A 21004-nucleotide genomic window follows, 5' to 3' on the forward strand; every position below is an offset into this window, starting at 1 on the left:
TAGTTGGATATCTGCTGGGTTCAGTTTGGCATGTTTGCAATGCCGTTTAAACTCGTTTTGTGGAATGACTAAAAAAGCTGAACCAGTATCCAGTTCCATTTTAATTAATTTGCCGTTCATTTCTGGTGTAAGCCATATTGCTCGTCTGTTGTTAATTTTCACACTGTTATTTCAAGGCTACACAATCCTGTGTCACTCATCATTAACGGATTGGTGCTCTTTTTGAAAGTGCAATTTGACTTTTTAGTTTTTTCTCTTCCCTGAGCAGTGCATTTATTTTTGTCTGCCTGACCTGTCTTTGTATGTGTCCCACTTTGTTGTATTTTCTGCAAGGTTCACCTTTAAATCTGCATTTGTTTGGTGTATGTGAGCCCCTGCCACAACAGTAACACAATTTGTTCAGCCAGGCCAGTTTCTGCTTAGATGGTGCAATTTTGTTCACGCCACTTTCTTTCCTGACTGAGACACCATTGCGTTTCTGTCTGCGGTTTCTGTTGAAACAGCATTTCCACTGCTCTTTTAAATGTAAGCTGTGCTTCAGTTGTGAGCCATTTTTCAATGCTTTCTTGTAGGATTCCACAAACTAAGCAGTCTCTTAGTGTATCATTCGGACAACTACTGAACTGACAATGCTCAGACAATTCCTTCAATTCAACCACGTATGCTGAAATGGACACTCCTTCCTTTTGATTCTGCTTATGGAACCTAAAGCGTTCTGCAGTTAACAGTGGCTTTGGTACAAAATGTCCTTGCATCACTTTGACAATATCAGGAAAGCTGATTTTTGCGGGTTTGCCTGGAGCAGTCAAGTTTCGAAGCAAACTGTATGACTTTAAACCCAATAACCTCAACAAAGTTGGCACTTGTTTCTCACTGGCTATTTCATTTGCTTCAGAGTACTATTCCAGTAGCTCAGTATGCATGATCCAATTACTCAAGGTTCTATATAGCTGCAACATTACCTCTCGGCTCCTAAACTCAATCCCACGATTGAAGAAGGCCAATGCGCTGTATGCCTTCTTAACCACAGAGTCAACCTGTGCAGCAGCTTTGAGTGTCCTATGGACTGGGACCCCAAGATCCCTCTGATCCTCCATACTGCCGAGAGTCTTAACATTAATACTATATTCTGCCATCGTACTTGACTGTAAGCTCTCTTTGTTATAATCTTTAATGCCACATGAATTCTCCCAGCACCCAGCTATAGTGGAAGCAATTTACAGTAGCTAATCTACTTACTGAGTCAGCTGGTGGTGTGGTGGCATCAGCACTGGACTTCAAGGCAGATGGTCCTGAGTTCAAACATAGCCGGGTCCCAACTTGGGCAGCAGCAGTATCTGCATGGAAGAAAGTTCTGGCAATCTACTTCTGTATCTTGCCATGAAAACCCTATGGAGCCTATGGTCCATGAGGTCAAGAAGAGTCGAACTTGACTAAATGATTGAACAACAACAACAGTCTACCTACTACAAATGTTTGGGATGTGGATGAAACAGGTTAATTGAGTTATAGTGTGGAAACTGGTCCTTTGACTCACTATGTCCATGCCAACCGTCAAACACTTTTACACTAATCCTATACCAAACTAATTTATTCTCCCCCATGTTCCCACCAATAACTCCAGATAAATCAATAAATTATATCACTCATCTACACAGTAGAGACAACTGATGATGTTAACGCTGTAAATCAGTAAATGGTAATGCCGTAAATCAGTAATTTATTGGCGTGGCCGAAGATTCTGTAGTGTGCTGTACTGTTCCATGTAATTTAACTAAATACTCACAATGTTCTTGAAAATTTATCTAGAGTAAGATCAGAAAACACAGAGTTACTGGACACGTAGGAAAATTAATTGCTAGATGACTTCAAGAAAACAGAAAATGGAGCAAGACTAAACGACAGATTTTTTTTTATTGTGGAGGTAGGTTGGAAATGGTGTTTCACCACAATCTATGCTGGGATCACTCATTTTTAGAATTTAAAATGCCAATTAAAATTTCGGAATTAAAAACACCATTTCTAAGGTTGTGGATGTGACCAAATTGGGGTGATAACCAATTCTGAGAGGACTGCAATAAATTGAAAAACTACATTAATGAACATGGAGTATAGGGGAAAAAGGAAAATGAAGTTCAACAGAAATAAGTGCAAGGTAATGTTGTTTGGTGGGAAGAGTAAGGAGGGTATTAATACTTGGAGGATGGGAATCAAATGCGGTAGTTAAAGGAATGAACAAATACACCAATCTCTAAAACTATTTGTACAGTTTAGCAAAGTAAACCAAAAACAAAGATTTATTTCTGGAGGGACAGAATTGAAAAGCAGCACAAACCTGTACTGAACCATGGATATTGCAGCAAGCCATCTTTATTCATATACAGTGGATTCTGGTTAATTGGGACCAGTACCACTTACATGGCTGCCCCAATTAGCCAGAGTTTCACAGAAATAGTTAAAGGTATCAACAAGGAGTAAGGAATTCTGTTATTTTTAAGGTAACTTTCCATTTATCTGGATTCAAGTCCCTGTTTATAATGAAAAGGAAAGCTTCTTTCTCACAACAATCCTTTAACCATGTGCAAGGTCTCCTGATCTCTTTCCATTTATGCCAATTTGAACACACCTTGAACAAGAATATTGAGATCAATCGCCTCAAGGCTCTGGTTTTCTATTGTAACCTGTAGTTTCTGCAGAGTATCTTCTGTGTTATTGGAACTTGCTTTTTTCATTGGTTTTAATCATTCTGTCACTTTGGAAGCTATCAGCTGATTGACAGGGTCTAGAGTAACACAGGGCATTTCTGAGCACAGATGCAGGAGAACCCAGAATGACTTTGGCAGCCAGTGAAACCAAACAGTAGCCATAACCAAGATCAAAGATATCACCTTCAAGCGATCCTTTCCCTCCCCCCATCTTTTAATTCTGTCATTTTCCCCCTTCCTATCCAATCCTGAAGAAGGGTCTGGGTTCACAACATCATCTGTTTATTCATTTCCATAGATGCTGCTGACCTGCTGAGTTCATCCGGCATTTTGTGTTTGAGATTGAATGTTTGAGGTGTTTCTGACATTGATAAACATACAAAAATAAAAGCACACACATTGTAAACTGTAAAACACATGCTCTCTTTGAACAGATGGGTTTCTTCCTGATGCTCTAGTTTTATTTCATATCTTAAAGGTGCACAGAAGAGTAGAGGTTAATTGAATCTACTGTACATCGTAGATCCTGACAGTGGGTATTGATTGGAATGTGAGAATTAAAACAACAAATAGGGTAAGTGTAGATAGTTCCTGAGGCTTGACATGGACTCACTGAGCTATAGCGTCTGTATGATTCCTTGAGTCTAAAATTTGTTCTGCAGGAGATCTGCCTAAACATGTCCACTGGGGTAGAAAATTATTCCTCACCTAATTGTATCCAAATACCATCTTGTGTATGCAATGAAAGTGATAAACTTTTAAATGTTGTGATTATTTCTACCTTTACCATCCTTTCAAGCAGCGAGTTACTGACTCCCACCAATCATCTGGGTGAAAATATTCTTGCTCATTTTCACTCCAGTTCTTTCACCAATTAAATCTGTGCCCGTTGCATTTGCTAAGCAAATGGCACATTCCTACTTGCTCTATATAGTTCCTTCATAATTTTTTATATATACCAAAACAACCGTAGCTTGTCAAATATTTCCTCGTAGCTGAAATTATAAAGTCTTGGCAACATCCTTGTGAATACCTCTGTGCTCTCTCTGTACGATAATGTGAACTTGTGCTGTAATTCTGCCTCCCCTAATGCAGTTTTACACCTATCGTACTATATATTGGAGGACTTGCGGGTATTGCACATCATTCTCTTTCTCCTCTCATTCACTTTGCATTCACTTTTTGACACCCCCTCCCCCCAGTGCTTTGTCTGGGTTGGACTTTCATTTGCTATTTTTCCTCTTGCAATCTACAGTATTTCATTTCACAATCAAACTCAGCTGATTTTGTATCAAGGCTCTGTCTAATCTGGCCCATTGGACTCTCTTATGATTTCAACCAGCATAGTTGGCCTCCACCTCACCTGCACTCAAGAGTCCTGAGTTTCAGCCCGGTTTTATTTATTCATTTTTGGATATAAATGTTGTCACTGTTTATTGCCCATTCATGAAGAAAATAAAGATCTCATAAAAAAAGATAATGGGACACTATTGAAGCATTATGGCCTTTCTTGTGAAGGTAACCCAGCAACCTTTTGTCGGATCACAAGAGGGGGGGACTTTGTCGAATGCCTATGAGATGGCTTCTCCTAGATTGGGTGTTGTGTAACCCAAATCTTATAACGGAGCTTAAGATAATGGAATCCTGAGGAGGCAGTGATCGTAATATGATTGAATCCATTCCGCTTGAGAAGGAGAAGTTTAGGTCACATGTATCAGTAACACATGGAATAAAGGGAATTACAGAGGCATAGAAACATAGAAAACCTACAGCACAATACAGCCCCTTCAGCCCACAAAGTTGTGCTGAACATGTCCCTACCTTAGAAATTACTAGGCTTACCTATAGCCCTCTTATTTTTCTAAGCTCCATGTACCTTTCCAAAAGTCTCTTAAAAGACCCTATTGTATTCGCCTCCACCACCGTTGCCGGCAGCCCATTCCACGCACTCACCACTCTCCGAGTAAAAAAGTTACCCCTGACATCTCCTCTGTACCTACTCCCCAGCACCTTAAACCTGTGTCCTCTTGTGGCAACCATTTCAGCCCTGGGAAGAAGCCTCTGACTATCCACACGATCAATGCCTCTCATCATCTTATACACCTCTATCAGGTCACCTCTCATTCTCCGTCGCTGCAAGGAGAAAAGGCCGAGTTCACTTAACCTATTCTCATAAGGCATGCTCTCCAATCCAGGCAACATCCTTGTAAATCTCCTCTGAACCCTTTCTATGGCTTCCACATCCTTCCTGTAGTGAGGTGACCAGAAGTGAGCACAGTACTCCAAGTGGCGTCTGATTGGAGTCCTATATAGCATGAGAGAGGTGCTTGCCAAGGATTGGAGGAGGGTAGTAGCGGGAATGACGACAGAGCAGAAATGGCTGAGTTTCTGGGCGTGGTTCACAAGGTGCAAGATAAATATGTCCCACAAAAGAATTTGTTCTCAAATGGCAGGGATAGGCAACTGTGGCTGACAAGGGAAGCCAAGGAAAGGGCATATAGGGTAGCAAAACTGTTTGGGAAGTTGGATGATGGGGGAAGCTTTTAAAATCCATCAAAAGGCAACTAAAAAGTTGTACAAAGGGAAAAGATGAAATATGAAATAGCCAATAATATAAAGCAGAATGCTATAAGTTTTTTTCAGTATTAGAAAGAGTAAAGGGATGGTGGAAGTTGATATTAGACCACTGAAAAATGATGTTGGCGAGGTAGTAATTGGGGACAAAGAAATAGTAGATGAACTTAATGAGTACTTTGCATCAGTCTTCACTGTGGAAGACAATGGCAGTGTGCCAGAGGACTATGAGTGTCAGGGAGCGGGAATGAATGTCATTGCTATTACAAAGGAAAGAGTGTTAGGCAAACTCAAAGGTCTTGAGGTGGATGTTACCTGGACCAGATGGACTACATCCCAGAATCCTGAGAGAGGTTGCTGAAGAGATAATGGATGCATTGGTTATGATCTTTCAAGAATCACTTGATTCTGGCATGGTCCAGGAGGACTGGAAAATTGCAAAGGTCACTCTACTTTAAGAAAGGAGGAAGGCAAAAGAAAGAAAATTATGGGCTAGTTAGCCTACTTTTCACATTGTTTGTCCATGATTTGGATAATGGAATTGATGGCTTTGTGAAAAGTTTTCAGCTGAAACAAAGGTAGGTGGGGGGCTAGGTAATGCTGAGGAAGCAATGCAATTGTAGTAAGACTTAGACAAATTGGAAGAATGGGCAAAAAATGGCAGATGGAATACAGTGTTGGGAAATATATGTTAATGAATTTTGATAAAAGGAACAATAGTGCAGACTATTATCTAAAAGGGGAGAAAATTCAAACATCAGAAGTGCAGAGGGACTTCGGACTTTGGACTCCCAGAAGGTTAATTCACAAGCTGGGTCTGCAATGTTAGTATTTATTTCAAGGAGAATAGAATATAAAAACAAGGAGATAATGCTGAGGTTTTATAAGACACTAGTCAGGGTACGCTTGGAGTATTGTCAACTCAGAAAAGATGTGTTGTCATTGGAGAGAGAGTCCGGAGGAGGTTCACGAAGATTATTCCAGGAATGAAGGGGTTAACATATGAGTTTTGGCTGCTTTGAGTCTATACTCACTGGAATTTGGAAGAATGTGGGGGAGATCTCATTGAATCCTGCCGAATGTTGAAAGGACTAGATAAGGTGGATGTGGAGAGGATGTTTCCTGTGGTTGTGGTATTCAGAACTTAGCCTCAAAATTGAGGGATGAGCTTTCAGAACAGGTAAGGAGATGCTTTTTCAGCCTGAGAGCAGTGAATCTGTGGAATACTTTGCTTCAGACTGTGGTGGAGGCCAAGTCTTTGGGTATATTTAAAGCAGAAGTTGATAGTTTCCTGATTGGTCAGGGCATCAAAGGATATGATGAGAAGGCAGGTATATAGAAACATAGAAAATAGGTGCAGGAGTAGGCCATTTGGCCCTTCGAGCCTGCACCGCCATTCAGTATGATCATGGCTGATCATCTAACTCAGAACCCTGTACCAGCCTTCCCTCCATACCCCCTGATCCCTTTAGCCACAAGGGCCATATCTAACTCCATCTTAAATATAGCCAATGAACTGGCCTCAACTGTTTCCTGTGGCAGAGAATTCCACAGATTCACCACTCTCTGTGTGAAGTTTTTCCTAATCTCGGTCCTAAAAGGCTTCCCCTTTATCCTCAAACTGTGACCCCTCGTTCTGGACTTCCCCAACATCGGGAACAATCTTCCTGCATCTAGCCTGTCCAATCCCTTTAGGATTTTATACGTTTCAATCAGATTCCAACGAGTATAAGCCTAGTTGATCCAATCTTTCATCATATGAAAGTCCTGCCATCCCAGGAATCAATCTGGTGAACCTTCTTTGTACTCCCTCTATGGCAAGGATGTCTTTCCTCAGATTACGGGACCAAAACTGCACACAATACTCCAGGTGTGGTCTCACCAAGGCCTTGTACAACTGCAGTAGTACCTCCCTGCTCCTGTACTTGAATCCTCTTGCTATAAGTGCCAGCATACCATTTGCCTTTTTCACCGCCTGCTGTACCTGCATGCTCACTTTCAATGACTGGTGTATAATGACACCCAGGTCTCGTTGCACCTCCCCTTTTCCTAATCGGCCACCATTCAGATAATAATCTGTTTTCCTGTTTTTGCCACCAAAGTGGATAACTTCACATTTATCCACATTAAATTGCATCTGCCATGAATTTTCCCACTCACCTAACCTATCCAAGTCACCCTGCATCCTCTTAGCATCCTCCTCACAGCTAACACTGCTGCCCAGCTTTGTGTCATCCGCAAACTTGGAGATGCTGCATTTAATTCCCTCATCCAAGTCATTAATATATATTGTAAACAACTGGGTTAGTGGAATCTGGAATCAGCCATGATGGAGTGGCCGAGCAGATTTGATGTGCTGAATGGCCTGGTTCTTCTAGGTCTTACAGTCTTACGGTCAATGCTGTTGGCCAGAGATTACCATGATTTATGCCAGTAGCACTGAAAGAATGCTAATGTACACTTAGTAGCCACATTTTTAGTTACAGGAGGTAGCTAATAAAGTGACCACTGACTGTATTTCCAAGTTGGGATGGTCCATGGTGTGGAGTATGGGTATGACTTGTGGTCAGTGGCATTTCCATGTGCCCTACCTCATTCCTCTTGTGACTGACTGATCAAGAAGGAGAGCGCCTCTGGCTCCGGCGTTCTCAGTAAGAAAAATATTACTGACATCATAGAAGAAAATGAGGGCATCCTTGCAAAACTATCCTCAGTCCTGCCAAAAGGTCTGGGCCCGAAATGCCGTCTGTACTTTTTTCCGTAGATGTGGCCTGGCCTGTTGAGTTCCTCTAGCATTTTGTATGTGTTGATTGGATTTCCAGCATCTGCAGATTTTCTCTTGTTTGTGATATGAAAATAGGATTAGCTTACATGGGCACTCTGGCTTGGCATGGATGGGTTGGACCAAAGGGCTTGCTTCCATTACTCTGATTCCATGAGGGGTTGTTAGTTTGCAGTTATCCAGCAAACTATTTTGTTGCCCCTTTCATTAGTAGACCCAAGGGAATTCTGGATTATTGAGGAGGTGGTTGATGTACCTGTAGAATACCATGCCTCTGACCTACTCTTGCAGCCTCATCTTTATTATATTGTTCCTAAGAGTTTCTGATTAGGGGTGGCTATCATACTGAAATGTTCAGGGCACTGCAATAGCAATGACAATGACTATCAAAAAGAGCATCTTAAGACTTTCTAATGTTGGAAGTGTTCATTGTTGCCTGTGTTAAGCACTCCACTTGTTTTTACATTGATTCACTGCTAGTTTTATTTTGAAGGACTTCATTAAATTTGTCAAACAGTAAACTAGTAATGAAATCCAGTTGACTCTGAATTATGATTTTTCTAACTGTCCAGTTACTGCTCTCTTATTCTGTACACAATTGAGATAATAACCCAGAAATGATTACTCATTTTGATTTTGCTTGTTAACTCAGTCTCTAGTTCTCACAGAAACTTTTTCAGTGTTTCATGGTCTGTGATGCTCAGATCCTTCTCCTCTTTAGAGTCATAGAATAGTAGAAAAATAAAGCTCAGGAACAGTCCCTTCAGCCCATCTAGTCTATGCCTAACTGCCTACTCTCATCGATCTGCACTGGGACCATAGCCCTCAATACTCCTATCATCCATATACCTATTCGAACTTCTCTTAAGTGTTGAAATCGAGCTTGCATTCTCCGCCTGTGCTGGAAACCCATTTCACAATCTCAAAACCCTCCGAGTGAAGAAGTTTCCCCTCATGTTCGTCTTAAACTTTTCACCTTTTACCCTTAACCCATGACCTCTGGTTGTAGTCCTACTCAACCTTAGTGGTAAAAGCCTGCTTGCATTAACCCTATCTATACCCCTCATAATTTTGTATACCTTTATCAAATCTCCTTTTCTTCTGCGTTCCAAGGAGTAAAGTCCTAACCTATTCAGTCTTTCCTTATAACTCAGGTCCTCCAGTCCTGGCAACATCCTTGTAAATTTTCTCTGTACTCTTTCAACCTTATTTACATCTTTCCTGTAGTTAGATGACTGAAACTGCACATAATAGTCCAATATTCTAAATTGGTGAGGCCTAATGTCTTAAACAACGTCAACATAACATCCTATCTCCCCTACTCAGTACTTTGATTTATGAAGTCCAATGTGCCCAAAGCTTTCTTTCTGACCTTATCTACCAGTGATGCCACTTCCAACAAATTATAGACCTGTATTCCCAGATCCCTTTGTTCTACCACAATCCTTGGTGCCTTACTGTTCACTGTATGAGATCTACCATGGTTGATCCTATTACAATGCAACACCTCACACTTGTCTGCCTTTAAATTCCGTCTACCATTTCTCAGCCCATTTTTCCAGCAGGTCCAGATCCCACTGCAAGCATGATGGCCTTAGTGTCCATTACACCCTAAATCTTGGTATCATCTGCAAATTTGCTGATCCAGTTAACCAAATTTATCATCCAGATCGTTGATAGAGGTGACAAACAACAATGGACACGGCACTGATCCCTGCGGCACTCCACCCGTCACAGGCCTCCAGTCAAAGAGGCAACCATCTGCTACCACTCGGATTTCTGTGGCAAAGCCCATGTCTAATCCAATTTACTACCTTATCTTGAATGCAGAGTTACTGAAGCTTCTTGACCAACCTCCCATGCAGTTGTCTTTGTCAAATGCCTTACTAAAGTCCATATAGACAATATCCATAGTCTTGCCTTCATCAACTTTCCTGATAACTTTCTCAAAAAACTCTTTAAGATTGGATAAGACATGACCTACCACGCACGAAACCATGCTGCCTGTCCTTAATCAATCGATGTCTATTCAAATAGTCATTATTTTGGTCCCTCAGATACATGACCCCAGGCGTTACGCAGACAACACTAACTTTGTGGTTTATGATCTCAGCTGCAAATGGAAATAGCTGTTTCCCTAACTAACAGCAGCAACCAATCTACTGGAGGAATTCAGTGGGTTGAGCAGGATCTGTGGGTGGAAAGGAATTGTTGACATTTTGATTAGTATCCTTGCATTGGGACTTCTTACTCCTGGGCAATGAGATGAAAGGAAGATGGAGTGAGGGGAATAAGAAGGTTGGAGAAACTGCCCCTAACTATACTGTTAAATACACTATTTCCCCTCCTTTGCTCAGTTAAATGTCCCCTTACTACGGTGCTTAAGTTATCCTCCCTGCAAACCGCACTCTTATCCACAGTCGCTATAGTATCCTAGTGCTGTTTGGAGAACAGCATGTTCCAAAACTAATGGGTGGGGGGGAAATGTGACCAGTAACTTTTTTCCTCCAGAATATCATGAAACCTGCAATACAGACTCTGCTTCAACAATTTACTTTGAAAGTTAGTCAAGTTCCAGACACCTGTTACAGAAGGTAAAAGCAAGGAGATAATGCTGTGCTCCTACTCACCAAATGCTTAGTTTTGTACTATGTAGAAGCTGCTAACTACAAATACTCTTGTTAATGTGTTGTCATAGTGACGTGATACAGATTATTTATGTCTAATCAATACTCTTGAAAATACTGCATCTTATTATGCTTATTGAATCCCAGGTCCTTATTCTAAGATTAACAGTCCCCACATCTCGTATATTGCTTATGCGCAGAATATAAAAATCTGTGTCTCTTGGCTTTTGAATTGCTGCTCAAGGGATTAGTATCTTTTTGGGTAACAAGTGTACATCTATATCATCAGCATCAAATCCCCTCCCTAACTAACTTTTTTCCTCAGAGTTGCAGGAGTTCCTCACTCCTATTGCTTTCCTGCATCCTTGGGTAGAGCCTTCATATTGTTCTTAAAGTGTGCCAACCAGATTTGGGCACAATGCTTTATAGAGGTTCAGCATAACGTCCCTGCTTTTATACCCTTTGCCTCTATTTATGAATCCTGTAATCCAACATGATTTACTGGCTACTCCTTTCATATGTCTAACAACTTTTAAGGATACTTGTACATGTGCAGAAAGAGAAGGCCTGAGAGTGCACACTATTGAAATATACAATTTATTCCCTCTAGCGTCTCTTTATTCTTTCGTCCAAAGTACATCTCTCTTTATGAAATCTAGTCTGCCCACTCATCACACATTTTTGGAATTCCCTGCTATCTCATTTGCGACCTCTAAACTTCGTGTCATTTAATAAATTTTTACTCCATACACCCATGTCTAATGTATTTGCATGTATTAACACAACAAGAAGTATTAAACTCATTAAGATATAACACAGAAACAGACCCTTGGCTGCACAAATCTATGATGACAATGAGCCACTTGTTTGCACTAATCCTACAGTAATAGTTCATTTTATTCTCCCCGCTGTTTCATCCATTCCCCCAGTTCTACCAGTCACTTGCACACCAAAGGAAATTTACCATGGCCAATATATCTACTAACCTCTGTGTGTTTGTGATGTAGATGGAAACTAGAGCAACCCACAGAGTTACAGGAAAAACATTCAATCTAGGCAGGCAGTGCTCGGATCACAGTATTACCAAAAGAGTATTGGTCATTCATGACTGGCATGAAAAGAAATTTCTTCACCAAGAGCTCTCCACCCAAGAGGGCTTTGCAGACTCAGTCACTTAAGTATGTTCAAGACAGATTGATAGATCTTTAGGTATGAAGGGAATTAAGAGATATGTGGGACTAAGCTTAAAAATCTGTCATGATTTGTCACATGGCAAAGCACACAAAAAGGAACAGTTGGCTTACGACTGCTATTTGTTATGTTCTTGGTGACTAGGACCTCACTTGCTCCATGAACCTGATACAATAATTTGCGCTTTCTTAGTTAACTTACTGCCCATTACACCGCTCGTGTTTCGGACAGCAATGAAAGTCTGTAATACCCTTCATCTTTTCTTCTTATAGCTAGCTTAATCAACTTTAATACCAGGATCATGCAGATGTATGTGAACTATGCCTCCTCCAAAGCCAGAGTACCCTAAATGAATTGCATAATACATTTCTCCAGATAGGGTCCAACTATATCTTTGCATGGCAAGAACCCAGTACATTCTCATTAGGTCTGTTTGCTCAGCAGAGGACAAAATATTGAGCAGTTCTGCCACTTCCTGTGGGAGGGAAACAAGAGAGTGGAATGGAACTCAGCTAAAGTTAGAACTACAAGGAAAGGAAAAGCCAGGCGAAAACTCATTGGTATCTCAGCAATAAATAATAATTTCCTTGTTCATTTGTGGAGGGTGGAATAGGTCTCAGAACAAAAATAGATAGACTGTTTTGAATTTTTGTCCTGTGCTTATTGACATGATTTGGAAAATCTTTTCATAGGACGTTGGAACAGAATTTCCACACAGGAGACTCCAATGAATCATCACATCAAGATCCATCTGAGTCGCTTGATTCTTCAGGACAAGAATATCACCGTCCATTGAACACAGAAGGAGAAATGTTTGTCTGCTCTGTATGTGGGAAGCGATTTAAAACATTAGTATGGATGGAAAAGCACCGAGACACACACACAAGAGGAAGAGTGTTCCAGTGCTCTGACTGTGGAAAGAGTTTTAATCAGTTACATAGCCTGAGAAATCACTGCAACATTCACAGCCACGAGAAACCATACACGTGCTCTATATGTGACCGGACCTTCAGTGGATCAGACAGCTTGATGATGCACAAATGCAATGATACAGGAGAGCAACCCTATAAGTGTGGCGTCTGTGGGAAGGGGTTCAGTTACCCATCCAAGCTGGAAACTCACTGGCGCAGTCACACAGGGGAAAGGCCCTTCAGTTGCTCAGTGTGTGGAAAGAGGTTCACTCAGACTTCCAACCTTCTGACTCACCAGCGCATTCACTCTGGGGAAAGACCATTCACCTGTTCAGTGTGTGGAAAAGGATTCACTGGTTCGTCCAACCTGCAGATACACCAGCGCACTCACACAGGGGAGAGGCCATTCAATTGCTCTCTGTGTGGGAAGGAATTCACTCAAGCATCCAGTTTACTTACCCACCAGCGTATTCACACTGGGGAGAGGCCATTCACCTGCTCCATGTGTGGGAAGGGATTCACTCGGTCCTCACATCTACTGACTCACCAACGCATTCACACTGGGGAGAGGCCTTTCACCTGCTCTGTGTGTGGGAAGGGATTCACTCGGTCCTCGCACCTGGTGACACACAGGCGGGTTCACACTGATGACCGACCCTTTAAATGCTCTGAGTGCGGAAAGACGTTTAAGGGCTCTGAAGAACTTATGAAACATCAACGTATTCACACTGACGAAAGGCCATGTGGTTGTACCCTCTGTGGGAAGAGGTTCAGGCAGTTGTCTCATTTGCTTACTCACCAGCGAGTTCACACTGGGGAGAGACCATTCAGCTGTTCTGTATGTGGGAAAGAATTTACTCAGTCCTCCCATCTTCTAAGGCACCAACGACTTCACAGTGGGGAGAGGCCTTTTATCTGCTCCACATGTGGCAAGGACTTCAGCCAGTGGGCTGATTTGCTGACGCATCAGTGTACAGCGAACAATCAGGCACAGGCAAACACAGAACCACTGGTCTTCCTTCAGTTCCAGGTATAACTTCATTAGTTATCAGAATGCAGTCAACATTTTCTAACAATCCAGAGGTGCTGAAAGTCGCCATATGAATGCAGCCTTCTTGTTCAGATTCAACAAGTTGCATTTCTGCAGTGCCTCTGATGTTTAATCAAAGATTCCAAGGTCCTTATAGTTAACAATTAGGAGAAAGAGAGAGTAGAAGGCCTGAATAGAGACACGTGTTTTGAGAAGGGTTTTGTTTAGGAGAGAGAATTCCCAAATGTAGGACCCACACGTGTAAAGAGCAGGCCCCAGTCATGAAGCAAAGGAAGGCGGCAACCATAAGAGGGCAGAATCAGAAATGGGGTATCTGTAGGAAAGTTGGACTGGAGGTGTAGCTAGCACTGAGGACTTGAAATGTTTTGGTTTGGGAAGCCAGTGGAAGTCAATAAAAAATGGGAGGAATGGTTGAGAGGAAATCTTTTCTGTCTGCATAATGTGAATACAATTGAGACTGAATCTGCACCAAAAAATGTGAATAGAAGGAAAAATGGGAAGAACAGGCAAATGTTATTAAATGGTGAGGCACCTCATGGAATATAAACATCAGCCAGACCGAATGGCCGTTTTGTAATACATTATGGGTAAAAACAAAAATACCCAGTGATTGAGTTCATATGAGGTTGATCCTATTTTTTTTCTTGCATGCACCTCTTTGAGGCACATCAGGATGGTTTTCCTCCATTATTAGCACAATAGAAATACAAATTGCTTAAGTTCCTGATGCAATTTCTTCAAGGAAGTGTTTCTGATATCTGTACAGTGTACCTTGACTTTCAGGTTTTTGTCAAAGGCATTATGTAAAGAACAAAACTGGAAAATTCAAGGGTGGATAAGAATCTCACTGATTGGAGGAGTTGCCACATTGTGAGAAGTTCTAAATGGATTCTACAGGGGCTTCAAATTGGAACCATTGTTATTGCTAATTTCCATCGATGACTTGGACTCAAAATGTCAGTGCAACAATTTGGAATTACAGATGCGATGATCAGTGAACTCCAAGACGCCAGGTGAGAAATGGCCATAGGTGTAGGCTGCAGAACGTAGGTAACTATGTAAGTAGAGTTCTGAGGTGGAGGAATTTGATGAAGACAAGTAATCCAGGAATGTAGATGTTATGGAAGATTGCAGAAAATGATGGTAAAGATGAAAGACTGAAAATTAAACTCAATTTGTCCAGCATATGTAGAACAGATGCCTGTAAGGTGTAAGACAAGTGAGTGATCTTGTCATACCATACCTTTAGTGTTGTGATTAGTTTAAAACATGAGCAAGAGTTCACTGCTGCCGTACTGTCAGGTGGCTGAGCTATAAGGAAACCAGTTTGAGACTACGGTGTTTTCAATGTGTCCTTATTGCTGTTTTTCAATTAGGAAGGAATAGAGGATCTAAATTGACTGTTACTTTAAATGGAAACTAGGACATAGATTTACAGGATTTAAAATATTTTTAATAAGGCAGGGTGTAGGATTCTTTCATGTGGAATAACTGACACACTGAACAAACCACCCAAATGAAATAAGAGGTGAAAACATGCAATGTCTTGAGGTAATTGTTGCCTCCATTGCCTGAAACTGTCTCCAACTTCAGCAGCTAGAGTTTACTGTTGGACTAAACAATCTTCATTCTGGAACTTGGGAGTAGTTTTAGGCTGAGGCACAAACCCGTATAACTGGGCTGGAGATTCACATACTGGGTATAAAGCAAATAAGCCAATATTTTTTTAAAAATTGTCTGGTCCTCTGTCTCTGAAGTAAAACAGAGACAACAGCAAGAGAAATAGAGGGTCAGAGACTGCTGGGCAGTGTATAATATATGCAGCTTATCAGGGGTAAAGGGTATTGTGGAGTGGTTACTACTGTAAAGGAGGCAGTGCAGAAACTAATATGGGCCAATACTCATGTGAAAGCTGACCAGTGCATACATCAGTACTAACATCTGTGTTATGAATGTATTTGTGTCACAGGGTAACACAATGTAGATTAGGTGAAAGCTCGAGCAGGAGTCATCAATTTAATGCAGTTAAAGAAGGATCAATGTTAACAGTAACAGCCTAGTATGGGAGCAGTATGCCTGGAAAAAGTGCGAATGTTTATTACTGTGCAAGTTTCTTCTTGTCTACTGGTAAGACATGAAATCTATTACTTTTTAGTGATGCTGTCGTTTATGCTGTACCTCGCTGCCACCTGGTGCAGTAACAAAAGGATCACATGACAATAATCTTGGGATTGGCATGTTCAGACCATGCCACCTAATATTGCATTGAAACTATTTGTAAATATGAACTGTTTTCAGTAGTTTTGTATTCAATGCTGACAGTTCGCTCGACATTGAAGTTTACATGCTCCTATTTGTAAGTATATAGGCATATAGAATGCTTGTACTTTGTCTATTCAATAAACCAAGTTGATTTAATTTTGGTGTTAAAACTTTTACAATTTGTGTTACTCAGCTCACCTGATTTGTTGGAAGACATGATATGAAGTTGGCAGAGAGCATTGAGACACTGCATGGCGCTGTAAGGATGGGAAAGAAGAAAAAGCTGTTTGGAGAAAGATAGCAAACTATCCACAGAGGTGTACAGGGAGGGAACACGTACTCAGTAGTTTTATTTTGTGTGGAAAAGATCTTCAGTATCATTTTCTTATTAGAAGTTTGTATCCAAACTCAATGGTGGAAGTGAGTGGTTTACAATTCCAGGTACTTCTTTGAACAAAACAGATGAATAATCAGAGCAATGCAGATAGAGGAATATGTGATATTGTCATCAATTTGGGTGTAAAAATTCCAGCCTGTTCAATGCAAGAAGCCCTGCATGATCTAGAATTTTTTCAAGACTTAATGAAGAGTTTGGTATCAGTGAGCATGAAGAAAAATCTTGTGCGATGCACTGTCACAGTACAGACCAAGACACCAAGGAGAAGGCAACAGTTTAAGATGAGCTGAAGTAGGTTAAGAACATGGCTAATGCATCTCAGCACAATTTCATGTGCTATCCAGGGTATGTAAGGAAAGTTGAAAACTATTGCCCAAAGCTTGGCTCCCTGTGCATGTATTTGGTAAAATAGAAACCAAGCAAATTAGACCATAGATTAAGCTCAGGACACAATATAATAAGTGTAACAGGATGAACATAATTCTTATCAAGTATCATAAGATATAGGAGAAGAATTAGGCCATTTACCCCATCGAGTGTGTTCCGCCATTCAATCATGGCCGATCCTCTTTTTCCCCTCCTCAGCCCCACTCCCTGGCCTTCTCCCCGCAACCTTTGATGCTGTGACCAATCAAGCATCTGTCAAACTCTGCCTTACATACACCTAATGACCTGGCCTCCAAAAGTGCCTGTGTTAATAAATTCCACAAATTCCCCACCCTTTTGCTGAAGAAATTTCTCCACATCTCTGTTTTAAATGCCTCACCAGTGCCTTATAAAGCCTCAGCATCACATCTCTGACTTATGTTCTGGACTTCTTGAAATGAATGCTAACATTGCATTTGCCATCCTCACCACTGACTCTACCTGCAAGTTAACCTTTAGGGTGTTCTGCCCAAGGACTCCCAAGTCCCTTTGCATCTCAGATATTTGTATTTCCTCCTCATCTAGAAAGTAGTCTGCACATTTATTTCTACTGCCAAAATGCATGACTGCATTTTCCAACATTGTATTTCATTTGACACTTCCTTGCCCATTCTCCTAATCTGTGTAAGTCCTTCTGCAGCTGACCTGTTTCCTCAACACTATCTGACCCTCCACCAGTCTTCGTATCATCTGCAAATTTGGCAACAAAGTCATCTATTCCAACATCTAAATCATTGATATACAACATAAAAAGAAGCCACCCCAATTAGCCCCTGCGGAACACCACTAGTCACTGCAAGCCATAAAGAAAAGGATCCTTTTATTTCCACTCACTGCCTCCTACCAGACAGCCAATGCTCTAACCATGGCAGTGACATTGCTGTAATACCATGGGCTCTTGGTAAGCAGCCTCACGTATGGAATCTTGTCAAAGGGCTTCAGAAAGTCCAAATATACAACATGCACTGCATCCCTTTTATCTATCCTACTTATAATCTCCTCAAATAATTCCAACAGGTTCGTCAGGCAGGGTTTTCTTTTAAGGAAACCATGCGGACTTTGTACTATCTTGTCTTGTGTCACCAGTTGCTCCAGAACCTCATCCTTAACAATTAACTCCAAAATCTTCCCAAACACTGAGGTCAGGCTGACTGATCTATAATTTCCTTTCTGCTGTCTTCCTCCTTTCTTAAAGAGTGGAGTGACATTTGCAATTTTCCTGTCCTCTGGCATCATGCCAGCGTCCAGTGATTTTTTTGAAAGATCATTAGTAATGCCTCCACAATCTCTACCGCTACCTCTTTCAGAACCCAAGGGTGCAGTTCATCTGGTCCAGGTGACTTAAGTACCCTTGGGTTTTTCTGCTTTTTGAGTACCTTCTCCCTTGTAATAGTAACTGCATTCACTTCTCTTCCATCACAACCTTCAACTTCTGGCACACTGCTAGTGTCTTCCACGGTCAAGGCTGATGCTAAATATTCATTTAGCTTGTATGCCATCTCCTTGTCCCCTGCTATATTTCTTCAGCCTCATTTTGTAGCAGTCATATATCCACTCTCTCTTTTATTTTTTACAAACTTAAAAAAGCTTTTATAAAAGATTAAGAGGAGATTTTGATGTAGGGGACAGATGAAGGGGGATCAGATTGGGATGTTGAGGAACAGATTAAGGGGCATCTGATTGAGACATTGGGCAATGGGTTAAGGGGTGCTCAGATTGGGATGTAAGGGATGGGTGAAAGGGGATCAGATCGGGACGTCGAGGAATGGATTAAGGAGGATCTTTGGGGAGGGGATTAAGGGGACATCAGGCTGGCACATTGATTAATGCGTTAAGGAGGATCAGACTGATACCTTGGAGAATGGGTGAGGGGAGATCTGATCAGGATGTTGGGGAACAGGTTAAGGGGGAGATCAGATGAGGACGTTGTGGAACGGATTAAGAAGGATCAGATGGGTGTGTTTGGGAATGGTTTAAGGGGGATCACATCGGGATGTTGGGGAACGGGTTAAGGGGAGATCAGATTGGGATGTAGGGGATGAGTGAAGGGGGATCAGATTGGGATGTTGAGGAATGAGTTAAAGGGAATCTGAGACATTGGGGAGGGGATGAAGGAAGATCAGGCTGGCACATTGGGTAATGCTTTAAGGAGGATCAGATTGGGACTTTGGGGAATGGGTTAAAGGGATCAGATCAGGACATTGGGAACTGATAAGTGGAATCAGATTGGGGTTTTGGGGAAGGGATTCAGGGGAATTGGGATGTTGGGGAACAGGCTGAGGGGGATCAGATCGGGACCTTGGGGAATGGGTTAAGGGGATGTCAGTTTGAGATGTTGGGGAAAAGGATAGGGATCAGAGCGGGATGTTGGTGAATCGGTTAAGGGAGATCAGATAGGACTGTGGGGAACAGATTAAGTGGAATCTGATCAAGACGTTGGAAACTGGTTAAGAGGGATCAGATTGAGACTTTGGGGAACAGGCTAAGGGGGATCAGATCGGGACCTTGTGGAATGGGTTAAGGGGATATCAGTTTGGGACATTGGGGAACAGGTTAAGGGGATCAGTCCTGTCCGCTGAGGTACAGTTCAAGGGGAGAAAGGATCCAGACATTGCTGAACTAGTTCTTGGAAATCAGAACTCTATGTTTGGTGTTAGGGGTATCAGATCGGGATATTGTAGATCAGGTTACGGAGGATCAAATTGGGACATTGGGGAAGGGGTTAAGGGGACATCAGATTGAGACGTTTGGGAATGGATTCAGAGGAGAACAGATTGGGACGTTGGATAACGGATTAAGGGGGATCAAATTGGAATGCTGGGGATCGGGTTAAGGGGGATCAGATCGGGGTGTTGAGAGGAGGGTTAAGGGGGATCAGATTGGAACATTGGGAACAGGTTATGGCTGATCAGATCGGGATGTTGTGAAGGGGTTAAGGGGATTACATCGGGATGTTGGGGAAAGGGTTAAGAAGATCAGTTCGTGATCTTGGGGAATGTGTAAAGGGGACATGGGATATATCGTTGGTGAACAGGTTAAGGGGATCAGGTCGGGACCTTGGGTAATGTCTTAAGGAGAAAAGAATTGGGACGTTGTGAATGGGTTAAGGGGGATCTGATTGGGAAGCTGGGGTATCAGTAAAGGGGATCAAATTGCACCTTGTGAAACTGTTGAAGGGTTCAGATCAGGACATTGGGCAATGGGTTGAGGTGGATCAAATCAGGACTTTGAGGAACCGCTTAAGGAGAATTTGATCAGGACACTTGGGGAATGGGTTAAGGGGGATTTGATCAGGATGTTGGGAAACAGATAAAGGGGAGATCAAATTGGGACATTGGGAAATAGGTTAAGGGTAGATGGGACATTGGGGAACGGATTAAGGAGATTAGATGGGGATATTAGGGGATGGCTTAAAGGGATCGTTGGGGAATGTGTTAAGACCAAAAGACAGGACCAGAATTAGGTAATTTGGCCTATCGAGTCTGCTCCGCCATTCAATCATGGCTGATCCTTTTTTTTCTCCTCCTCAGCCCCACTCCCCGGCCTTCTACCCATAATCTTTGATGTGTCCAATCAAGAACCAATCAAGCTCTGCTTTAAATACACCCAATGACCTAGCCTGTGTTAATAAATTCAACAAATTCCCTATCCTCTTGCAAAAGAAATTTCTTTGCATCTCTGTTTTAAATGGATGCCCCTCTATCCAAAGGCTGTGCTCTCTTGTCCTAGATTCCCCCACCATGGGGAAGCATTCTTTCCATTTCTGCTCTGTCTAGGCCTTTCAAAATTCAAAGGGTTTCAATGAGATCCCCCCTCATTTTAGACATAAAGAAAATTGGGAAAGGTGAATGTGTAGCAACATTGCTAAACTTGAACTAAAAGAACTACTGATTGGTCAGTGTTCCGCTTTAATGAATTAACAAGTGGCACAAAAAAGCAGGAATAACAGGAGATGCAAACCTATTCTAAGTATTTTCTAGAGTGCACTTTGACTGTTCAGTGCAAGTCTCAACTCTTCTCAAATCTTCCCCTCACCTTCTCAACTGTTTCCCTATTTGTTTCACTACACCTTTAACTA

General features: G+C 41.8%; 1 protein-coding gene across 1 annotated transcript in view; it reads left to right on the plus strand.

Annotated features, from left to right (window-relative positions):
* Positions 1-16244, plus strand: part of LOC140203961 (uncharacterized) — a 31313-nt gene extending 15069 nt beyond the window's left edge. Inside the window, exons 3-4 of the mRNA XM_072270155.1 lie at positions 12572-13820; positions 14625-16244. Coding sequence (XP_072126256.1) covers positions 12572-13820; positions 14625-14648 — 1273 coding nt within the window. The 3' untranslated portion in view covers positions 14649-16244. The remainder of the gene's footprint in view (positions 1-12571; positions 13821-14624) is intronic.
* Positions 16245-21004: the final 4760 nt, after the last annotated feature.

The sequence above is a fragment of the Mobula birostris genome, chromosome 10 (assembly GCF_030028105.1).
Source record: "Mobula birostris isolate sMobBir1 chromosome 10, sMobBir1.hap1, whole genome shotgun sequence".
Taxonomy (NCBI): Eukaryota; Metazoa; Chordata; class Chondrichthyes; order Myliobatiformes; family Myliobatidae; genus Mobula; species Mobula birostris.